Source organism: Diorhabda sublineata, chromosome 1, assembly GCF_026230105.1.
Source record: "Diorhabda sublineata isolate icDioSubl1.1 chromosome 1, icDioSubl1.1, whole genome shotgun sequence".
In the NCBI taxonomy this organism is placed as follows: Eukaryota; Metazoa; Arthropoda; class Insecta; order Coleoptera; family Chrysomelidae; genus Diorhabda; species Diorhabda sublineata.
In genome coordinates, this window is record NC_079474.1 from 21,954,170 (window position 1) to 21,979,201 (window position 25,032).

At 32.5% G+C, this 25,032-nt stretch overlaps 1 protein-coding gene and 1 long non-coding RNA gene across 5 annotated transcripts in view; one reads left to right on the forward strand and one right to left on the reverse strand.

The window, feature by feature from the left end:
• The window catches only part of LOC130445676 (calcium-binding mitochondrial carrier protein Aralar1), a 61,218-nt gene that overhangs the window by 35,865 nt on the left and 321 nt on the right, over positions 1-25,032 (reverse strand). Inside the window, exon 1 of one of the 4 annotated variants that reach the window (XM_056781466.1) lies at positions 9,532-9,798. The exons of 2 other annotated variants lie outside the window; for them this stretch is intronic. In XM_056781466.1, the coding sequence (XP_056637444.1) occupies positions 9,532-9,567 (36 nt within the window). In that variant the 5' untranslated portion in view covers positions 9,568-9,798. Of the gene's footprint in view, positions 1-2,558; positions 2,681-9,531; positions 9,799-25,032 lie in introns of those variants that run through there. One more of the 4 variants, XM_056781485.1, reaches the window with a different exon arrangement.
• Positions 20,256-24,629, forward strand: LOC130445688 (uncharacterized). The gene is made up of 2 exons (XR_008910078.1): positions 20,256-20,581; positions 23,757-24,629. It is a non-coding gene; the product is annotated as an uncharacterized LOC130445688 (long non-coding RNA).

Here is a 25,032-nt window from a genome sequence, read left to right on the forward strand (position 1 = left end):
TATATATGTTGAGTAATACTTGCAATATAAGATATATTTTTTTAGGTAATTAAACTGAAGAAAGTGAGTTTTTATATACTCTTTCCCTAGAGAGGTGAAACCCCTCTTCATTTCGCTTTTTAGTTTCTAGAGTGCAGTTCTGCTTGGTTAAAGACTAATTTCTAATAGTATTTTAGTTTTTATAAATTATAAAGTATTTCAAAAAGTACCTTTCATGCGGCAAATACTATACGTTGTTTAGAATCAACATTCAGATTTCTTTACAAAATCTTCAATCAATTATAATTTTTAATTCTTGAATATTTATTTTATAAATCAAAGACTAATTAAAGACAAAAGCTACAAAGACTGCAATGGAAAAACAATATCCATAATAATATTAATCTGTTACAATAAACTGTCAAACACTACTTGGTTAGACTAAACGATTTTTGAATAAATTAGATTATTTACTATTTCAGTTTTATGGAATCAGCCAAAGGTCGATAATAGTATATTATTCACGAGTGTACAATGAAGTTTACTTTCACTCACCGAGTGAATAATAACTCATTAAACGCCAGTAGAATGCCATACTTTATCCACAACTACTAAATATGTTTGTTGATATTTTTTTTGTTGGAAAATTTTCTTACACTATCAGAAACACTATTATTTTATTCTAAGAAATATTCCAAACAATATATTATTGTTCATTTAAACATAATACATAGTTGTCGAAAATTATAATAATCTCATAATACCAACATGAAAATTAAAACAAAAATCTATGTATTAGATTTTTGATGAGCCAGCTTCAGCAGCTTCTCTTGTTTCTGGTGGTGTTAAAGAAATTTCAATGTGCGACGACTTTTTTACTTGTTTTTCTCTATAAACTATCACCCCATTGGAACACCCCATAACATTTTCAAATGGCGCTAGACCGCGAAAATTCCATATTGACGTTTATGAAGTCAACAAACGCAGAAAACAAATTGAGAGGCCATGAGTTTTGGTTTACACAGAATGTTTGTTCAATTCGTTGGTTGTGAGGGCGCATCATGGATTTCGTTGAAGATTTCCTAGTCTTCCCCGACACAATCCTGGAAATGCAATAAGTCGTAGACCATTTGCCTTAAAGAGTCTGAGACTTCCCAAGGTTTGCAACCGAAAATATCACTAATGGTGCCCAACATGTCGAAGAAGAACTCTAAACATTGGCCAGATGACATGCCACGTAATTGGGCAACAGCTGATGGTTCTTTTAGTGAAAGATTTGAAGATATTCCATTACAAAGAAGACACAGTACATCAGCTGTTAGCTGTTGACGCTAAAAATAAATCTCAACGCTTCTGATTAGCCTGTGAGCTCCTCGCCCTCTGGTTTCGCTGCTCCATCTGTTCTGCTTCAATTTATAAATTGTTTCAGTACCACAGTACATTAAGAAACACATATACGGCAAACATTTTAAATTTCTCTGATAACTCAGAGTTAATATGTCGTGCATTATAGCTGCAGGTCACGGGTTCGAGTCTGGTCCAGGAAAATTTATTTTGTTTATGTATACTGAACTAAATTGAAAATATTTAGTAGTGTCTTACATGCTCAAATTATAAAAACCGATTTGATGTAACAAAATAATATAATACAGCTAAATCAAGAAATGATCTGGCAGCAGTGATTAATGATTCTATAATCACTGCCATGATTAATGGTTATTAAGGTTTAACAAACAGGAAGTATTCATTGTGAGAAGAAAAATTCAAAAAATTATGATGAGACTGGTGCAGATCCCAAAATATCTCTCAGAAATCGAATCGTAATTACAAACATAAGTAAAACGCAGTTACACAGAATTTATAAAGTAAACAGAAGTAAGTACAAAGTGAAAATTTTTAGCACTTTATGAAAGTGATGAAGCAAGTTGATTACAGTTTACCTTTAAGGGAGAAAATTTTAGGAAACAGAAATTCTCATGAGTTAATATTTTTTTCTAGTGAAAGTACTTTTACCACAAAAGGTGTTCCGTCTTTTCAAAACTGTAAAGATTTGAACGGCAACCCCATCACTTAATTGGAGCAAGAAGATGGTGTTCCAAAAAAGCGAATGTTTGGTATGCTGTGCCATACAAGCTGGGAATCATCGAACTTTCTTTACAGTTATCTATTTAGTTAGCTAACGTATGTAAAAAATGAATTATCTTACGTTACATAACATACATACACAAAATAACAGTAGGTACATAATATAACTTTCAAATCACCTATTTATAGTTTACCTAACTTTTAATAGAGCAGAAAAATTAAGTTTTCATAGATCAAAATATCAAATTAATACATTCTTTGCCTTTTTCGCACACTTTATACTCTTGACTGTTTTTCTTAACATACAAACTAGAAACGGTATACCCGTTAATTTGCTTTCATTATCAATATAATAATGTGAAATCAACATAAACGAAAGAAATGCTTTTATAAAAAATAAACTTACAGATACGATTTTACAAATTCATGCCTTCAAAACGATCATTGTCAAATTGTTAATTATAAACAGTTAAAAGTACAAAATGTATACGTACCTCGGTGTAAAATTCCATTAAAACAAAACTACTAATAAAATATACAATGATTCAACAAAGTTAAAGCTAAGACCTACAGTAAACTGCTGTGTAAAGTGTGAACTGATTTAAAATTAATTACTGATTATCAATGCGATAGATCAAAATCCTAACCACATTTTAATGTGGTCATTTATCACGCATGAACTTTTCTGTTTTTTTTTGTAACCTTAAATGAAGTACAGAATAATACCTGAATTTCCAGTAACATCATTCTTTCTATGATAGGATAGAATAACAGGTATTCATTATTAATGAAAAATTTATAGATTAATCAAAATAATTTGATTGGATGTAATCACTTAAAAACAGTTCTATTCAACAAAGTATGTACGTTTTACTTGTTTTTGTTCTATTCATTATGCTACAAAAAACAGCATCGATTTGGTACACGGCGTTTGAGTTCGTGAACTGTAAGAAAATACTTAGTACATCCCCGAATGGCATTTCTGGCTGTTCGTTCAGGCAGCAAAAGATAATTACAGCCAGTTTTCCACGACGAAAATAGGCCGGAAAAACTGATGAGGTACACGCGTGAAAATTGATGCATGCTGATGTGAGAACCTCAACTAAGAGCGGTACACTAATGCCAGAAATGAAAATGGTTGGGAAACCCTCGCCAGACGCGACTCAAAGATTCGGAAAATCCCTACGAAAAAACCGACAAGGTACACGTGTAAAATTTTTAAAATTTTTTTCACATGAATTTGGGGACCTTAACTAAGAGCGATGCATTAATGCCAGAAAAGTTCGTGAAAATCAGTCAAAAAAAACGGCATGGTACACGCGTGAAATTTTTTTTGCGCTTCTAGGGACCCCAACTAAGAACGGCAAAACAGTGCCAGAAATGTATCTGGTCGGAAAACCTTTTAAAAAAATTAAATAAGGTCGACGTTAATTTAAAATCGATAGCATTCAAGGTCGTTATAGTCCAGGCTTTTTCATTGACACCACTAAAAATATCGTTTTTTTTCTACCCCAAATAAAAAAAAAATCATCGCGATACGCTGCAAAATCGTTGAGTTATTTCATTTTTCGTAGCGCGTCCGATTTCAAGCCGCTTTCCCAGTTTCTGGCGTACCGCGCGGCCGGCCGCAACTCGTCTTTACAGCGCGATAACACGCGTACGTAACGCGCGTACATAACGCGCGTGTTTTTAATTTCAACTGCGGCTGGGGCAAGTATGTAAGCTAATAATTAAAATGAAGCCATATGAAAAAGCGAGATTATTAGCAGCCATTATAGGAACATTTTTTGATTTCAACAAAAGACGTTACTTTGAAGTAAAATTCTCACGGATTTCACGCGTGTACCTCATCAGTTTTTCCGGTACATTTTTCGTCGTGGAAAACTGGCTGTAATTATCTACTTTGTGTTTCTGTAGGCTGTAATTATCTTTTGCGGCCTGAACGAACAGCCAGAAATGCCATTCGGGGATGTACTAAGTATTTTCTTACAGTTCACGAACTCAAACGCCGTGTACCAAATGGATGCTGTTTTTTATAGCTAGCTCCCCGTCTATAATATGTAGTATCCAGCATTCGGCAGGTATATGGACAGATGTTTTATCTCGCTATCCCTATTTTTACGACATAAGAAACTTTTTAAGTGCGCCATAATGAATATTACACTTGCAAAGTGGCAAAAAACATGTAGAGCAAAATGTAGAATGTGGAAATTAGATAATACTATGGAGATACCAAGTGATAATAGTAGATATTAGTGTATCATTGTAGTTTTTTCAGTTAATTTCACATTCCAAACTTTATTCAATAAAAAAAATACTGCTACCAACCTCTGCAATAATAAATTTTGATCATCGCTTCACAGTTGATCTTTTCATTTTTCACTAATATTTATACAGTTTTTACGGCCAGTTTCATAAACCCACCAGGCACCTATAGCCGATTTGTGAGGGTTTTTAATTAAAGGTTCCTCCAAGACGTTAAAAGGAGGTTGATAATAATCTATCCTTTTCCAATATGTTTAGTTGGAAAATGAAACGTAGAAGTGAAGATTTTTTTATGATTGATAAAAATTTTTTTTTCTACGAAGTTTCTTGTTCTTATAATAGATTCCTTGTATAAATTTTCAACGTTTGCATTCACTATTTCCAATTCTGTCACTACGCATATGAATGCCAGCCACTAGAAGATGACTTCCAAAGTGTCCTTTCTCAAACTGCCTTCTCAAAAATTCATCCCGAATTTACTTTAATCATATCGTAAATGTGGGCTTAGTAATTTGAAATCGTTCGAAAAAATCCAAATTGTTTTTTCTATCCCCAAATATTATTCGTCTTTGGATGAATTTGAACTCGAATATAGAACAAAACATTTTTTTTAGATATAAAAAAGTCCTAATGTTAAACAAAACTTGATGGGAATATTTTATGTACTGCGTAAACTTATAAGTTAGCGAGTTATGTAGATTTTCAATATTTCTATAGAAAATCGTATTGTTCTGTTATTGGATTTTTCTTATTCAATCCTTTTTTACTTAGGCCTTTTCTCGCGCATTTTAATTCCCAGTCTGGATCTCGTTCTGCCACTGTTTAGATAATATCCAGGTTTTACGTGTAAATCTAAGTAAGTTCGTTTAATGGTATTAGAATAGAATCATAATAGAAGACACAAATAAACTATCTTTCCTGATCTCCAACGTAATCCCTCGCAGAACGGATCTCATACGCCTTTACATGAAACTTCCCCAAAACGTGCCCTTTTTAAGATGTCTATGATGCGGAGGAACAGAAGGAAGTCTGCAGGTGCCAAGTCGTTACATTGAACCAAGAATTGGGTGCGTTATCGTGTAGCACGACCGATGTCCCAGTTCTCGTCTTCTTCGTAGAATACGCAGTTCAAGGTTTAATCCACAGGAAACAAATACTGATGAATGATTTCATCGTTATCGATCAAAGTGATCAGCAGTGTCTTGAGCTTGGATTTTTCATTACCTTCCCCTCTAGGCCGCTGGGGAAACGATGAATACCATTCCACCGATTGCCGGTTGCAATTTCGGATCGAACTGCTATCACCAGGTCTCATCCGCAATGCCGATGGTTCGCAGAAAGGATGATTTCCGATCACACATGGTAAAAATCTCCAGCAGCTTTCATCAGTTTTTCTTTCAGATCGTCTGTCAGCACGTGCGACACAAATCAGAAACTTAACTTCCTCTTATCCAAATCTTCATAGACGATGGTGCTAACAATCGCCGATATGATTCGTACTGGGTCAATCATGTCTGTAGTTCCGCTGGTCAAAGGCCAACCAGACTGTGACTCATTCTCAATCGTACAAGTCGTAAATACATTGACTAATGATGGCTTTCATCCCATTTCATGTTAGTAAACGCACGACGTTTCAAGACAATAAATCTACTGCTAAAGCTAAAGACATGTAACATGTCTTCAGTAGCATCTGAACAGAAAATGTAATCAAATTCAAAAACTGAGTAAATAGATTGTAGAAAATGATAAGTTGAGATAGGAGGCCATCAAAAGATTTGGTAATATTGTATCGAACATGGTACTACGGGGACTGATCCTCTTACAATAAAAAAATTGGCAAATATATCATTTAAAATATCAACCTCTACAAACCAATGACTCACTGCACATATGTATTTGTGAATTTGTGTTGGAGTCAACTCTCTTAAATCACCACGCGTTGCTCGATACGATCCATTTTAATAGTTAGATGTGATTCTCTAAAATTCGGATTTCTACTTTTGGAAATTTCAACACGTTCAAGCTCCTCCGTTTTGAGGGCTTATATATACACGATACGTATTAATATGTGACGTTACGATACATTATAGTTTTATTTATACATGAAAGTCGAGGTCGAGGAAAAGGATCAGTCCTCATAATATAATATAAACATGGGTTTACCCTCTGTACAATTTAGCCATTTTATGAAACTAAAGCTTTATACTTACACGCATGTCTGAATATATACCTAGAATATTTTGTTTCGATTTATGCAAAGAAATAATTTTCTTTTGTATTTTTTTATTCTCATGTTTAGTTTTATTCAGACATAAAAACGATCGGGATACAAAAAGATCTCAGTTGACGTTAAAACATAGCGCCCTTGTAGTATGCTATTAGATAGATAAAGCAGATTTTTGATCATAAATTTCACAGGAATGCCCTTGTTCTACTTATGCATAATTTCGTCCCAAAAATAAATACAGTTTCCCGCTTTTGGAAAAGTCAAATAAAATTGGTACATTTCTTCAACTGAAAATGTACAAACTATACTATCCGAATATCATTTTAGACTTACTTTGTCTTACTTTCATTGAGCGATTAAAATATTTTTTCTACGTCCGTTATAATATTTACGTTTTTTTCATTCATTTGTATTCATAAAGAATGGAATTTCTGAATCGGTCAAAAAACGCGAAAAAAAGGACCGTAGTTGTTCATTTTTTTTACGATTTTACAATATTAAAATTGTTTTATGAAAATAGTGGGGTGTGAACGCTTTCTTTCTCGTGTCAATTCGTTTCTCCGATAAACTCACACACTTTTATTTCTTGATATTCGTTCAAGAAAATCAGTGGGTCGGCATCTGCAGCGACTATGAATCTTCTCCCTGAGAAATTCAGGAAACAGTATTTGAAAGAATATAATTGTTTTATGGAGAGGCGTTCTAAAAAAGTCATAAACAGCTTTACAGAAAGAGTGTTAATAGCTTACTTTGAAACTATATCCAAAATGTGAAAGTCTTCAACACTTTGGTCGACTTATTCAAAACTGAAAGACTCCAGACGATCATTATCTCATACATAAGGTAGGACAGCAAAAACTTTACTTTGTAAGTACTTGATACAAAAACTCATATTCAACATCTATTTAATGTTATCGGTGAACGACCCACAAATGTCAAAACAGATCATTTCTTTTTGCAGTAGAGAAATAGAAAATGCAAAATTCAAATTGTAGGTATCAATACCTTTTCAAAAATTCCCTCGCTTATCGCACATATTTGAATTTATCTTTTAATATTACTATTACAAAATTGAAATTTATAAAACATTTGACGCATTTTTTCAAGTCTACGGACGTAGAGAAAATTTTCGTGAGTAAAGTAACTTTTATTCACTCGTAGAACTAATTTTGTACAATTGTCAAACAAACTTGACATTTTTGCATGTCTATTAATAGTAATGCGGAGGGCGGCATTGAATATAAAATTAAGTGTAACGATATTAATAATACCGGAAATGTTTTAATTATCACAGTACCTGATACAGAAACATATTCAATGTCGGTTTACTGTTATTGGTGAAATATCTGACAATAGATTAAACTACCAACGACCCACAAATATCAAAACAGATCATTTCTTTTTGCAGTAGAGAAATAGAAAATGCAAAATTCAAATTGTAGGTATCAATACCTTTTCAAAAATTCCCTCGCTTATCGCACATATTTGAATTTATCTTTTAATATTACTATTACAAAATTGAAATTTATAAAACATTTGACGCATTTTTTCAAGTCTACGGACGTAGAGAAAATTTTCGTGAGTAAAGTAACTTTTATTCACTCGTAGAACTAATTTTGTACAATTGTCAAACAAACTTGACATTTTTGCATGTCTATTAATAGTAATGCGGAGGGCGGCATTGAATATAAAATTAAGTGTAACGATATTAATAATACCGGAAATGTTTTAATTATCACAGTACCTGATACAGAAACATGTTCAATGTCGGTTTACTGTTATTGGTGAAATATCTGACAATAGATTAAACTACCAACGACCCACAAATATCAAAACAGATCATTTCTTTTTGCAGTAGAGAAATAGAAAATGCAAAATACCTTTTCAAAAATTCCCTCGCTCATTTGCATTTACCTAATCCAAAAAACTAAACTGGGCATGTATGTACTTCGACGCTCTTCGGCGTCTCCATTAGTGGATTCCGGTGGTGATATAATTCAACTAAAGAAGCAAGGTGGGTGGAAATCCAACACAGTTGCGGAGGGTTACGTAGACGACTCGATAAAAAACAAAACGGATTCCGCAGTGAAAATTTTAACGGGAACAATTAATTCGACTTCTAGCAACATTATAAATCCTACCAACAATCCAATAAGTACTAATGCAACTGTAGACGATGTTATTTCTTTGAACTCGTTAAATTCAAGTACCAATAGTAATGTACTTTCAATATTACAATTACAAAATAAAAATTGATGAAAGTTTCGTCGAGTTTTTCAAGTCTACGGACGTAGAGAAAAATTTTTCTGTGAAATTCGTGAGTAAAGTAACTTTTTTTCACTTGTTGCATTAATAACTATTTTTTAGAAAATATAGAAAGCTTTCGATAGTAATTTAACAAAGATTGGAGGCTAGTATAACACGATTGTAATTTTCAGAAATGATAATTTTCTTGGAACTACTTCACTATCAATGAGAATTGAATACAGTGTATCAATTGAAGTTTCAGTTAAATAGAATAAAAAATATTTTTGCTAATTGTATTCTCACAACAATAATTATAACGAATTGTTATTCATTACACCAAAAAAATTTAGTTGAAAATCTGGACAAAATCCAATTGAAATTTTATAGTTTACTTTGTTATTTATAAAAAAAGCAAATAGTAGTCGTAAATATGATTATGTCATCAATAACTTTTATTTACTTTTATTTACTTTATTTTATTTACTTTTTTAACATACATTTTTCTTAACTTGGGTATTAATATCCCATCAATTTTCAATTTAATGATATAATGATACAATAAACATACTACTACCTGTCAACCGATTATCTAAGTTACTTCATAAGGTCATTTATCACAAGAACACACAAACTCCACAATAACTATTATATTGAATCAAATATAATATTAAAAACACTCTATATTAAAATAAATATAAAAAAAGATTCCCCGTTAATTTGTAACTAACCTCTACAGTATAAATAATATTTCTGGACACGGTCATGGTGTTTTTTAGCAAAAAAATATTAACTACACATTGCTGAACAATTTCTACAAGTATCCCACATTGAAGTTCAACGTTGCGTCACAATAATAGGTATATGGTGTAAAAATAGTCACAGCACAGATTTCAGCATAACACACATAAAATTGTGGAGTACATTTGTGAATAGATTTCTTAGTTCGACGAATGTTTTGGTCCAAACACAAGTTAAAAGAAAATATTCGTAAAAATACATGAGTGTAAAATGACTTTTATGTCAAAATTGACTGATAATATAATCAGGTATAAAATACATTTTCCAATCAATGTGTTGTGTATTTGTGTTGTTTTATATTTAAATTCCAAGTGGTTTTAAGTGACTTATGATTGTTCATGAATTTTAGAAAAGCATCAGAGTATTACTTTTCAAGAATAAGAAAAAAAAATAGATGGTTCAGAATAAATATTCTTAATAGATGAGGAAATTATAAAAATTGTAATTTTAAATTCAATACCGGGTGAATATCTTAAATTTCCCATCATAATAATAACTTCAACCCATTACGTACCTGTGTCATATACATAGGTCAGCTAATCTAGTTTTTTTTTTTTGAAAACCTTATAAGTAAAAACACAAGCTGCCTATTGTGGTAAAAACAAGTGTCTATTCTGAATATAACTCTTACTTTTATATTTAAAAATATAGGTCGTTATCGAAGTTTTTATTTTTTTGAAGTTATTGCGCGATTCTGTACGTTGATGCATAAATTCATGTATTTTAAACAAATACCAGTTTAAGAATATTAATCCATAATTATTTTATCCATTACAATGTTCATAAATGCTATTTTCTTTAATAGAACTATTATTTAGACGTAGAGAATGGCGACACAAATTTCTAAGTATTATGGAAAACATAGATTTGGTAGACGTGATTGTGGTTCCATCAAAACCTGATTCTTTGAATGGCGACGATGATATTCTAGGTCTGGTAGATGCAAATAATATTTCTGGTCCTTTGGACGTGCACGTACATTCGCAAAAGGCGCATGAAGCTGAAACTGGGGAAACTGAAAACCAGATACTGGAAAATAAAGCTGGTGAGGATGTAGCTAGTACTAGTAGTGTTAGAAGAAAAGGAAAAAAAGAAAACTAACAGAAGTTGCACCAAAATGGATAAAGAAAAATCCTGTTTATAAAAACGTATTACAAACTATTGAAGAACTTGTTGAGCTTCAACTATTCGAAAAATTCTTGGTATAAAAGATGTAAAAGTCCAAATATGGGATTTTTTAGTACAAGTACAATAAATACCTAAATTATTTTTCAAATGTAAAGTATTATCCTACTGAACACACTGTTTACAGTACTACCACACCAATACTCACAATTACACTGTCCGAAGCGCGTTTCAATAACCTAGTCAACGTATTTAGAGAACACCTCCATGGCGGAATCTTCATATTTATTCCTTGACTACTAAACTACAGATTGGGCTGTCGGAGATAGGCCCTTTTCCCTATTTAAACTGTTCTTACATTTAACAACGTCAATGCTTTCAAATGCATCCAACAATTATTGGATACATTTTTTAACAATTTTACATTATTCATATTCATTTCATGATTTTGACTTGCAACAGGTGATCGGCAATACTGGATTTTTTGGTACGTCCATATTTTAAATGAGCTATGTGCCGGACATCAACGTATCTCTTAGTCTACTCGACATACTTCCCGTCACAATAATTGTAGCTCTGTTGAAAATTCCTTCCAATCCTTTTGTATAAACAGGAATAAAAGGTGCCAGAGCAAATATTTCTTATTCTCTGCTAGTTTCGCTATTGGCTAATTTGCTTCCCAAGCACTGACATGTTGATTTTCAAAATAGAGACATATCGTTTCAACAAGATCTTATTTCTTCCCATTTCTCAAAGTCTGTTTTTGAGTATTTAAAGGCAGTTGGATATATGCGAAAAGGGAGCTACTGAATGGCCACTAAAATATTCAGGTCTCCGGTTTTCTTTTGGATTGCTTCTCATGACCATACTTGAAAAGCAAAGTTTTCAATACCAAACCAACAAAAATATTAAGGACCTAAAATCACCTATTAGGAATGAGTGTTGATTGATTTATTTCAAATCATAACAAAAGAAAACGAATTTCTATCGCTTTTAAGATATTGTCAAATAATCAATGAACAACAAAATAAGCATTTCTTTAATTCAAAAATTAAATTAAATTTCTGAATTATAGGTACTTGTTTTCCACATCGTTACATTTTATTATCTCGAAAATGACAAGGAAGAAATGTTTTGTATTTAGTTGCCCTATTTCAACCATAAAAACGACATTTTTGTCATTTAACAACGTAAATAATGACTTCATACCTCGAAATTGGGAATTTATTCCAAATTACAGGGCCTCTTCATAAATCTAATGAATGTGGTAAATAATTATTTTAATATTCATACTAAAAGCAGCATTTTCATATTATCTACACCTCAAAATATTTCATAAAATTCGTAAACGCTTGGAATACTGAAGGCAAACTGAGCTCGCCAACAATGCAAAGTCGGGAAAATAATTTCCTCCGTGTTTAAAACTTTGGAACACAAAACTTGTTGATGTATAATGCAAAGGAATGAAAAAAATGAAAGGAATTCTTCATTAGCTCGACACAATGCCACAAAACCGTTTTTGTTTCCAGTCATTGCTGGTGCTCCATCGGTTGTAATGTACACTAATTTATATATTGGTAGCTCGTAGTTTTTTACAAAATTAAAGAAAACTTCATATATATCTTCGCCACGGGTCTTCCCCTTCAGAGGAATGATTGTCAAAAATTCTTCCTTAGCCGACATGTCATTGAATACCATCCGAATAAAAATACACAGCTGGGCAGTGTCTGTAATATCGGTGGATTCGTCGAACTGTAAAGAAAAGTATGTACATTCCATGATAGCATGTTTTAGTTTATCTGCGATGGGTCCTGACTCATGACTTCAATACGCCTTGTAACAGTCGGACGAGATAACTGAAGTTCTCTAATAGCAGACATGATTTCTGTTTTATTTTTAAAATCTCCAAATAAAGTCTCACCCGCTTCAATAAATGCTTCCTTCACCACCGATCCATCTTCGAATGGTTTCTTGTGTTTCGCCAATATATGAGATATTTTAAATGACGCGATCGTAGCAGCTTTTGATTGTTTGGCTGGTCTTGTGAACATGGTTTGTTCTTTTTTCAAACAAGATATAAAATCACTCACTTTTCGTTTTCTTAATTCACTCTGTGGCGAAAAATCCTTTTGATAGGTATTGCAACTGACGCACGACAAATAATACAAATGCACTAGTAGTAGTAGTATCGCTATCAAGTTACAATTCAGAATGACTCCAATTCATGCAGGCGCAACATTTGTATCGGCGTGAAAGAAAGTCTCGAATGGTCCCGTTAAACGCGCCGCCCGAAACTAGACAGTACAGTCTAGTCTAGACAAGTGCCGCGCGTTCCTTTGATAAAGCCGCCTTCTGCCGCAAGCACTGTTATTTTATTACGTAATACATTTTTGGTAGTTTAGTTACCTACCTACTTATTAAAAATTTTTTTCTTCTCGAGATCTACTCAAAAAGCACTCGCAATCGACCATTTGAGCACCCATGGTGTAGTAGTAGTAAACAGTGTGTTCAGTATGAATATAAACAATGTTTGCAAGAATTCCAACTTACTGGGGCATAGCATGGGGAAAACCTACCCTAGTTAAATGTTCCGAGAAAGCAGGCACCCGTCCGGGCATTAGATTTTACAGAGATGGAAAAGACTGATCTCCATGAAACCGTCTATAGTGAGCTGTAGCATATCTATCCACAATAGATCGTTCTTTTTCAATTATTTGTGAAATGACCTCAAGTTCAAGCCTAAAAAATAACTGCAGTCGAGATCCAATCTTTTGAACCTTCACACTTTTTGGTATCTTTGTTTAATGAATCTTCTATAAAAAAATTGACCTACCTGTTAGTGATATGCGTTATTGTTGTAACTTGCTTTTAAGTGGTTATAGTGAAAAATTTTAAATAAAACCGACCACAGCAATTTATCAAGTTTGCTATTTGGAGCATGGAAACTGTTTTACTTCGAATAGTGCAAATATTACATAATTTCCTCTGGTATCTATGAATTTTCTTCCAAATCAAAAAAGTAATTGAACAAGAAATAGGAAGAACAATTATTTTTGAACTAGTTTTCAATACACAAGGTGTTCCAAAGAAAAATTACCCCAAATCAGGAGGTGATTGCTCGTAAGAAATTGAGATGGGTCTTTCATATAACAAAATTTCCTAAGTTCACCCCCTTTCCGAAATATCACCATTAAAAGGTGGTGACTAAAATTGGGTTTTATTTTTTTGTAAGTAACGCTAGAAACTTAAAATTCCGTAATTTTCGTGCACTCGTAAAAGAATAACAACAAATATTTTTTCAATACTGATTTCCAGCTTTTGTATTATTACATTTTACATCTTTAGTGTCTTCCACTCAATTTGTTAAAAAAAATTATAAATTATGGTGTTTATTTTTTTTCTCTGCAGCTATTGGTTTTGGGAAAAAAATTCAAGAATAAAAATATTTTTAGATGAAACAAGGATTTTAAGTTATAATTTCATTTCATAAAACTTCATGTTGAAAAAAGTTTTCGTGAATAAATTTGAATGTTGAATATAACAACATGTTATGTTCAAACTACTTCATACGAACAACTGTTCCTACTAGATTAATAAAAAAATATTTTTTTGAATGTAGCTTCCAAAATATATTCGCATGAAATTTTATTATAATGGCATAATTATAAAAAATGCATAAACATTTTCTCCTCAACGACCTTTATCTTGAATACGGATAGAGTTTTTTACTCAGCAAACTACAATTTTCGTCTAGTTTTCTACCTATCCTTGAGACGTCAACTATTTTTGAAACACCTTCTACAATAAGATACTTTTTCTCAAAACAGATATTTTTAATAGTTTTGCAAAAAGTTTTTCCAATTGTCTTATGAACAGTTCCCTTATCAACATTCAAAAAAATAATTTTCTTTTTGGTCCAGGGAATACTAACCAGAATCTATGAATCCATAAAACTTCTATACCATTTTCGAAGATTAGATATTATATTGGTTAGGTTAGGTTATTATCTCTTATAACAAGAGATAATAATATTAACTATCAATATTTGTATCAAGTTATTCTCGATATAGTAACTATAGCATGTGGGTATATCTATGAGGGTTCCTACTAGATATGGTAACATTGATGTGAATATGTTAATTCTGTTCAATTTTTTTAATGGTGAACGAACTCAGAACGTGTTGTCATACGAGTGCTATTTGAGTTGTTTACAAATACTTGAAACATTTATCTTGTTCAAACACTCGCTTCGACTTTTGGCGATGAAGCACCATCTCAAGCCACCGTGTTTCGCTGTTCTTTTGAATTCAATCGTGGTCGCACTTCGCTACATGATGAATTTCGTGAAGATCGTCTAAAATCGGCTATTGTACCAGAAAACATTGATGCTGTAAGTAAAATAATATTGCAAGATCGTCACGTGACACACCGTGATAATGAGACATACATAAGCATTAGTTTCACTCGCATTCTTTCAATATTGCATGAAATCGCTCGAAAAAAAATCGTGTCGATTGATGCAAGGAAATGCTAAAAAAATTCAATCGCGATGTTTCCAAAGATGTCTATAAGATCGTGACAAGCGACGAATGATGGATCTATGCATATGAACCCGAAACTAAACAACAATCGATTGTATGAGTCTTTCAAGACGAGCCAATTTAACAGATGTTTCCGCGCGAAGCATTTTGAAGCAGTTTTTTTTTTTATAACAGGACATGTCGCTACCGTTCCATTAGAGCAACGTAGAACGGTTAGCTCTGAATAGTACACCAGAATTTGTTTGCAAGAAGTATTCGAAAAAATCAGGAATACTAATCGCAGAATACGAATCATTCTTCACCACGACAATGCAAGGTCTCAAACAGTTCAAACAAAAATCTCGTTTGGCACCCAATAATTTCTTTTTATTGTAACAGACCAAAAATAAATTGCGACGTCAACATTTTTCTTCACCTGAAGAAGCGGTTGGTGCGTTCAAATTACATGCTTTGGAGGGACCTCAATTGGAATGAAAAAAATGCTTCAACAATTGGTCCAACGCATGCAAAGGTGTATTGATTTTAATGGAGCATATTTTGAAAAGCAAAAAAGGCTATTTGCAATTATAAATATTTGTTTTTATTTGTCTATCTCAAAACAAGTAGCAATTCTCGTACTATTATAAACCGACTCTGACATCACTTGTCATCCTGGTTTTATTCCAAACTCGCATTGTAGTTTAATGATTATTTATTACTCTATTCTGGTTACAAAACAAACGAATACTACCAATACATGTTACGATAAAAAAACAATTGTTTAAAACTAATAAAGCATCTATTTTTCTGGTTAACAATGGTTAAAAACAATCTATGGACTAGAAATGCACATACATAACGCTACATTTGCACAATATGTGTAACCAATTTACAATAGTGAGAATAATATTCCTCATATATATTTTTACCAGTGTCTCAACATATCAAATACTTTTTAATACTCACAGTATAAAAACGATGCTTGATAATAACCTAAACCACTACCACATCTATTAAATCCTAACGATTTTGGTGGCAATTTATACGAGTACATTTAACTAGATCCAGATTTTTATAATTACGAGGGTGAATCAAATATAAACAAGACTTATTTTTTAAAATATTTATTTTGATTTTAAACGCACAAACAATCATAGTTTATTTTTCTACATAACTCCTGATTTAGAAACACATTTTTCCCAGCGTATAGGTAATTTTTTAATTCCTTCCAGGTAAAAAGAGTCAGGTCGTGTTTGTAGCCAATTGCGCACATATGCTTCAACCTCATTATCGCTGTGGAATTTTTGCCCTTCCAAAGCTTCCTTGAGAGGACCAAAGACATGGAAGTCGCAGGGAGACAGGTCTGGACTGTATGGAGGGTGTTCCAGTGTCTCCCAACCCAGTTGCTCCAATTTTTGTACTGTCAGGGCTGCCGTATGGGGGCGAGCATTGTCATGGAGGAGAATCACTTTTCTCATTGGAAGGTGTCGTCTTTTGCGGTGATATGCAAGTCTGACCTCAGTCAAAATTTTGCAGTAGTACGCCGCATTAATTGTTCTGCGCTCATGCAAAAAATCAAGGTGCAGCAGGCCACACTGGTCAAAAAAAACGGTAGCCAAAACCTTGCCAGCCGATAATCGTGACTTGGCTTTCACTGGTCCGGTTTCTCCTTTCTTCCTCCACTCCATACTCGCTTGTTTCGACTCAGGGGTGTAGTGATGCACCCACGTTTCATCATAGGTGACAATGTGAGAAAGAAATGGGTCTCCTTCTTCCCGAAATCGAGCATGAAGACGCTCACACACTTGAAAACGATTCAGTTTCTGGTCAACTGTCAGAAGACGAGGAACCCACCTGGCACACACCTTGCGATACCCTAGCTCCTCTGAGAGTATAGAGTAAGTGCTCCCATAACTTATTCCAACCTTAATTGCAATATCCGAAGTTGTTAGACGCCTATCACCTTCAACAAGTTGACGAACATTGTCGATGTTGCCCACTGTAATGCTGGTGCGGGGTCTGCGGTCATGGCTCTCATTTTCAACACGTTCACGGCCCTCCACGAACTGTTTATGCCAAGCAAACACTCTAGCTCGCGACAGCGTCTTTTCCCCGAACTGTGCAGTCAATCTTCTCAAGATTTCGGCCGGTTTTACACCTTCTGCAGCTAAAAACTTTATAACAATACGTTGCGCAATAGAGGGAGGTACCTGCAGATAGTGAACACACCAGCACTCACAATTGCACTGTATGACGCGGGTTTCGATAACCAACGTATCGTCTTCAGAGACTGAAAGTAAACTGTTTACAATGTGTTCAGTATGAATATCAGCATAAGTTGCAGAAATTCTAACTTAACTAATCCGCAGATGACAATAACAAAACCGTTTTGACTTGATAAACCATCTTTGTAATCAAAAATGACGAATACCTAACATTTTCAAGCGGAAATTTAATCATACATTTATTGTTAGTTGTAGTTTTTTAATTTAACAAACAGAGTTGGCACTAATATAAAAGCTGCTCCTCTACAGGGTTAGGGTTGTGGTGGTTGCGTGTGATTGCACTGTCCTGGCTGAAATGGAGGAAAAACGGACGAACAATGGCCAGAAGAAGACGAAGAGAAGTCCGTTTTAAGTGAAAACGGTTTTATCGGTTTAAGGATATATTTTGTAAGTTTTATTTCGTGTTCATGATTCGTTAATGCATCAACGAACCATAAAATATCAAAAAAACATAAATTTAATTATAAAGATTCAAAAATTCTTGAAACGGAATCTAATACATGAAAAAGAGAATTTTTAGAAATGGTTTACATTCACAAAAACTAAAAAGCTACGAATTATAAATGGGATCTAAATGATCTAAGTAAAATTCATAGATCTATTTTGTAAATTCTAATAAAACTACAAATAATTTAATTGACTACTGTTATATATTTGAGATGTGGGAATCAAGGAAAAATTAATTTTTCTTATTAGGACAAGGTTTTATTTTCATTTTATTCTTATTTTGATATTTATGATGAAAAAATCGATGGATCAATATAAGATTGTCGGTCGAATATAGAAACACCCTGTATAATATGAGCAAATTTTAATAATAACATAATAACCTGGAAACTTTTATTTACAGAACAATGGAAACAAGCAAATGCTCATCAAGAAATGGTTTATAGGCTGAAAAGTGTCTGTAAATAAACAAAAAATACAGCGAGAAGTACAAAATACATCAATATAAAAAAGACCGAACTGAAATTGTTACGTAAGAAAATAGTAAGAGCAAACGGTAGGGCGACCAGATTTGCCTCACAGAAAAAGAGGACACCCTAAAAAGAGGTGAAAAAATATGACTTTTAATTATTATGACAGGTACAGAAACGAGTGATTTTTAATAATTTTTAACATTGCACTTATTTATTATTATTATTATTGATCATTCCACAACAAAAACACCCTCAAAAACATTGGCCGTCAGCAAAACAAAGCAGAAATTGTAGGTTATGATCGTATTCTTCTTAATCTGCTTGAGACTGAGCCATGCAGCTAGAACCATAGACTGCAAATTTGTAAAGAAATGTATATCATATTCTGTGTAGAAAACAATGAATATAAATTTTGTGACTTCGTACTTTAACCAAGGCACAAAAAAGAGGATAGTAAGGCAATATTTGCAAAAAAGAAAGAGGACGCGAAATTGGCCTCAAAAAAGAGGACGTCTGGTAAGCCTAGCAAACGGTGATGTTGAAAACCTCGAACTGCTAAACTGTTCCCTATGTATTGTGCCTTCCTAGGTTAGTAGATTCTGACCGATTAAAAACATAATTTTTTAAAATAAACACAATTCTGGAATATTTATTTTAAAAATATAAAATATGATGAATTTATGTTTTCAATATTTTGCAGCATTTAATTGGCATTAGTCGAGCACTCAATTATACATGCCATAACGAGCCTTACGACCAAGAATAGGAAAATTTTTCTTCACAAAAAGTTTTTTTCTATCATTGAACGTGGAGCATTCACTGAGCATTTAATTATGGAAGCATTCTGCTTCAATTATCTATTAATTTTGCCCACTTAACTTGCATTGGTCTGCTAATTTAACTTATCTCAACTAAAGTTAGCAGAACAGCCAATTTTTGGAAAACTTTCAAAATTTCGTAATATGTCACTAAATTAGCATTTAATTTTCCGCTTCTTGTCTTTTCGGTCTGCTCATGTTGTTCTGCTAACTTAAATGACATCTTTTTATAATCACTTTGTTATTTAGTGTTTGTAGGGATGCTGAATGAAAGAGAAAACAATTTTTATTGCTCACTTTCTGGGTATACTTACAAATAGCATTTAATTTTTTGGCTTTAAATTAGCTATGTTTTATTAAGCGATTATATTTTGTTTCTAAATTCATAAAAACCGCTACCAACATCGACTCGGTCCATATAAAATGTTCACTTCGTCCCAGAGGTAATTTGTCCATCCTAAATAATAATATACCTTTAATATAAAAACATTATATTTCAAATTCCAGTAAAACTGAGAATATTATTTTCATTCCAAACTAGATGTATATACCTATCTACATATACAGTGCTTTTCAGATAAAAGTATCCACCTTTAATAACTTTTGTAATACTGGTATTTAGAAAAAATCCAAAAACACGTCAATTTATGTTGGAAGGGGCAAGCATTATGGCTTATTTAAACTTACTGGAAAAGCCACCCCCTCACCCCTAGCAGCATCCCCTTTATTTTTTTAAATTACTTTTCATATTTTTTATGTAAAATTTGGATACTCCTCTTTGAGCTGATTTCAAAAATGTATAATACTTGTAGGTTAAAGTGGTTAGTTTATGAGATAAACAATTTTTCTTTTAAGAGCACAAATTTTACTTATTATTTACTTTCACCTTATTTGCCTGTACTAAAATGGGTTGTACAACAGTTCAAACTCTTTAATCTTTTTAACTGTGCTATTTATTCTACTTAAAAAATCCAAACAACAAAAAACTCTACTTTTTATTAAAGTTTGACATTGTCAACTAGAATTTGTAGTCACTATTGATAGTGTAATTTGATACATTATTTATTTTGTTTCTCTGAAATGGTTTACTCTTTGCAAGAAAAAATTGAAATTGTAGGTTTATACTACCAAAATAATAATTGTGCAAGAGCTGCTGCTAGAATATTTAAAGAATTACATGACGGAAGACATGCAACTCATAAGTATGTAATTCAACTGATGGAGAAATTTACCACAACAGGGTCTGTTTGCAATAAAGTGCATAAGCGAGAGGGACTCGTAAATAACGAAGTAATCCAAGTGGCATTTTAGGGTAAGTCAGCTTAGAGGCTCAACAACCCCAATCGTTGTCAACAATAAGTAGAGCGATCGGTGTTTCATCTTCTACAGTTTTCCAAGTTCTACATAAATTCAAGTACCACCCATACAAAGTTAAGTTGGTGCACGAGTTGAATGAAGATGATTTTGATCGTCGTCTAGAGTTTTGCGAATCAATGACGCAAATTATCAATAACAATCCACAATTGTTAAACAATATTTGCCTTTCTGATGAATGCTCATGGTCATTAAATGGCTTAGTAAGTAGGCATAATTGTAGATATTGGGCTGAAAGTGATCCACATATTATGCGTGAATTCCATACACAACATCCCCAAAAGTTTAGCGTTTGGTGTGGTATCCTAGGTGACCACATTGTCGGACCTTTCTTCATCAACGGAAATTTAAATGGTGAATCATATCTTGAGTTACTCAGGGAAGGGGTTGACCCACGTATTACAACAATAATAGAAAATGATGATAACCTTTCCGAAGATTTACTGGTATTTCAACAAGACGGAGCTCCCCCACACTATGCTATGCCTGTCCGACAATTTTTAAACGAAACATTCCCCGCTCGTTGGATAGGTAGAAGGGGGCAGATGATGGAGTGACCACCTAGATCACCGGATTTAACACCCCTAGACTTCTTTTTATGGGGGTATTTAAAAACAAAAGTTTATGCTACCCAACCAGAATCTCTGGATGATTTACGAGAGAGGATAGAAAATGAATGTCGACAATTAAATCCAGCCGTATTAAGCAATGTCAGAGAGGCATTTCAAAATAGATTATACCATTGTATGGAAGTGAATGGTACTCATTTTGACTTCATAATAAATAGCACAGTTAAAAAGATTAAAGAGTTTGAACTGTTGTACAACCCATTTTAGTACAGGCAAATAAGGTGAAAGTAAATAATAAGTAAAATTTGTGCTCTTAAAAGAAAAATTGTTTATCTCATAAACTAACTACTTTAACTCAGCTCAAAGAGGAGTATCCAAATTTTACATAAAAAATATGACAAGTAATTTAAAAAAATAAAGGGGATGCTGCTAGGGGTGAAGGGGTGGCTTTTCCAGTAAGTTTAAATAAGCCATAATGCTTGCCCCTTCCAATATAAATTGACGTGTTTTTGGATTTTTTCTAAATACCAGTATTACAAAAGTTATTAAAGGTGGATACTTTTATCTGAAAAGCACTGTATAGTCAAGTACCCAAAAGTTATACTCACTTAATATAAATATAATATTGAATTAAATTGATAATACTAAGGAGTTTAAACAATTTCCCACCAAACACTGTGTTTTATAAAGTTGTCAACAGAGATTTTACGCTACCTAGTAGATAGTAGAGGAAATCATACATTCCATGAACTTAGAATTAACTAGGTTTCCATGGAACTGGAAATCCAAATAAATTCTGAAAAGCTGTAGAATGGGACTATATTCCCATGATATGAGTCCTGAAGTATTTGTGATGACTATACAGGATCAAGTAATCAAAATTAATTATTACAAACTCACATGTTATTTCTGGCAAGTTTAAAATGTCAAACATAGGCATAATCAATCAGAATATGTTAAAACATACAAAAACACTCCCGTCAAGCGTAAAATACAGATACTAGATACATGATGTTATACCTATCTGTCCTATTTTATCTTTATTCAACAATTTTCCCCAAGGAGCTATCATCGTATGAGGATGATGACGTTTTTAAGAATATAAAATGATAATTTGCTTTTTGTCTTCACAAGCTTGGGGGTGATAAAATAGGAATGAAACTTAACTTAATAGGTATCATAAAGATCGTTTAGCTAAATGCCAGAAAATTAAAATTAATTTTACTTGACCATGGTGCATAACAAAGAATTCAAACAACAGCACATTTTTGTACAATACAGTTTTTGAATTTACTGTAAAATTTATTAAAAAAAATTACCCACGAAATTCTACCAAATGTATCAATTTTTTGAATATTATAAGTAGTAATTTTTTCGAGATATATTTCGATTAGTCAGAAAAAAGAGGCAGTTTTTCAAGTGAAGTTACATTTGTTATTTTCTAAGCAATGGATTCAAAACAATTTCGTGTGTTCATTTATCATTGCTTCTTGATGAAAAAATACAGTACCAGCTTAGCAATGGCTTTAAAAGTGTTATCCGAACTCTGCTTCATCGAAAAGAACAATTTGTTATTGGTTTGCTGAATTTAACGTGGTCATACAGACACCAATGAAGGTGAACGTTTTGGTAATCCAATTGAGGTGGTTACTCCAAAAATTATCAATAATGTGTACAAATTGGTTATATCTAATCATAAATAGAAATTGCATGAGATAGCTGAGGTCATAAAGAAATCAGAAGCCAGTGTGTTTACAATAATGCAGGAACATTCAACCATGAGAAAGCTTTTTTAGAGTGGGTGCTGTGTTTACTCATAGAAGATCAAAAACAACAATGTGTTGATGATTCAGAGCAGTATTTGGTCATATTTACACGTAAAAAACAGATTTTTTTGCGTCGATATGTGACAATGGATCACATGGATCCATCACTTCACTCCGGAATCAAAAAGATCATCATCTGAGTGGACTGCAGCCAGTGAACCACGTCCGAAGTGTAAAATGCACAACAGTCAGCTGTAAAGGTTATGACTTCAGTATTTTGGGTAGCGCATAAAATATTTTTTATGGACTATCTTCAAAAGGGAGAGACAATAAATAGCAAATACTCCAGAGAGTTGTTGGATCGTTTGAATGAAAAAATAAAGGAAAAACGGCCTCATATGTCCAAGAAAAAACCTCTGTTTCACCAAGACAATGCACCAATTTAAAAGGTAATGGCAACAATAGTTAAATTGAACGAATTACATTTTAAATTGCTTCCTCATCCACTGTATAGTCCACATCTGGCCACCAATGACTACTGGCTATTCACTGATCTCAAAAAAATGCTTGTCGGTAAGAAATTCAACTCAAATGAAACAGCAATTGCTGAAACTAAAGCCTATTTTGAGGCAAACGACAAATCCTCAACAAGCACGGCATCAGAAAGGTGTTTTTCTTAGTTTATCACATGACTTATTGTGTGATGTTTAATTTGGAAATATATAACTTATTTTTTATAATTCTTTGACGTATAATAATAATTAATCTTTGCTTTCAGTTCGTGAGTACACTTTACAATGTTGAAGAAGTTTTTATCATGATGGCAATCAGTAGAGAAGATGAGTATTTGATTAACTTCTTGTGTATGATGATGAAGATAATAATTTTCTATGAAAACACAGTAGATATTGATGATTTGCATCCATATCTAATATGAGTAAATAAGATCTTGATAACTATCACATATTACTTATGTGTTACATATTTATACAGCCACTTTTTTATTATTTCAGGCGTATTTTTCACCAAACATACTTTCGATGTGATGTAAGTTTCTTTTATATTTCTCAATTGAAGTTAAAAACACACATTTACGTTATTAAAATCCTAAATCAACAATAATTCAATATGATTGCACAAGTCATTTAGACAATCATATCACAAATATGATAAACTTGTCACATGAAGACAATAACAAATTACTTATATGAAAAAACGATTAAAACTTTTTTCACATCACAAGAGCACATTTTGAATTGAAGTATCAAAATTTTTAATGTTTAATGGAATAATCTTTTAAAATTGGTAAATATGTATAAGCAGTTCAATTACTGACTATGATATTACAGTGGTTAAATATATAATATTTTTAATCATTCTATAAAAAACATGAAAAGTATTTTTCTGCCTTATCTTTAATTGTTATAACTAAGAGAAACACTTATTTAAAAATTTTTAAAAATAATTTAATTACATGATAATTGTAAATCAAGACCTAAAGGAATAAATAGACTTTTGGAAATTAATTTATTCAGAACAAGATCTATTTAAAATTCTCCATGTTAAATATAACTAGCTAATTCAACATGTCATGTATGTAATTTATTTGGTAAATAGTTCCTAAATCTAATAAAATTTATTGAGATCACAAGATAAATTTTATTAATTTATACTAATCACTTTGCGCACTTCTATCCAATTAACTTACATTGAAAATTTCTCTAGATAACAATATAAGGTATCTATCCTGTCAGATACTTAATTGCAAAATATAATTGAATGAATAATTGATCCAATAGTACCAATGTTGGATAAATGTAATTAAGTACAATATAGGAGGGATCTACCATTATGTTATGTATATTTAACATTAAGTTTGTACTTGATTATATTTAAGGTTGATCCTTTATATCTTAGATAATTTTTTTTCATGTAATGCAGTTCCAGTTATATAATAAATTATAAAAACATAGTATTTAAAACCAAACACGATTTCACTGCGGCTCTTTTTGCACCAGGTATCTGGATATTCCACAAAAGTCAATGTAATTTAT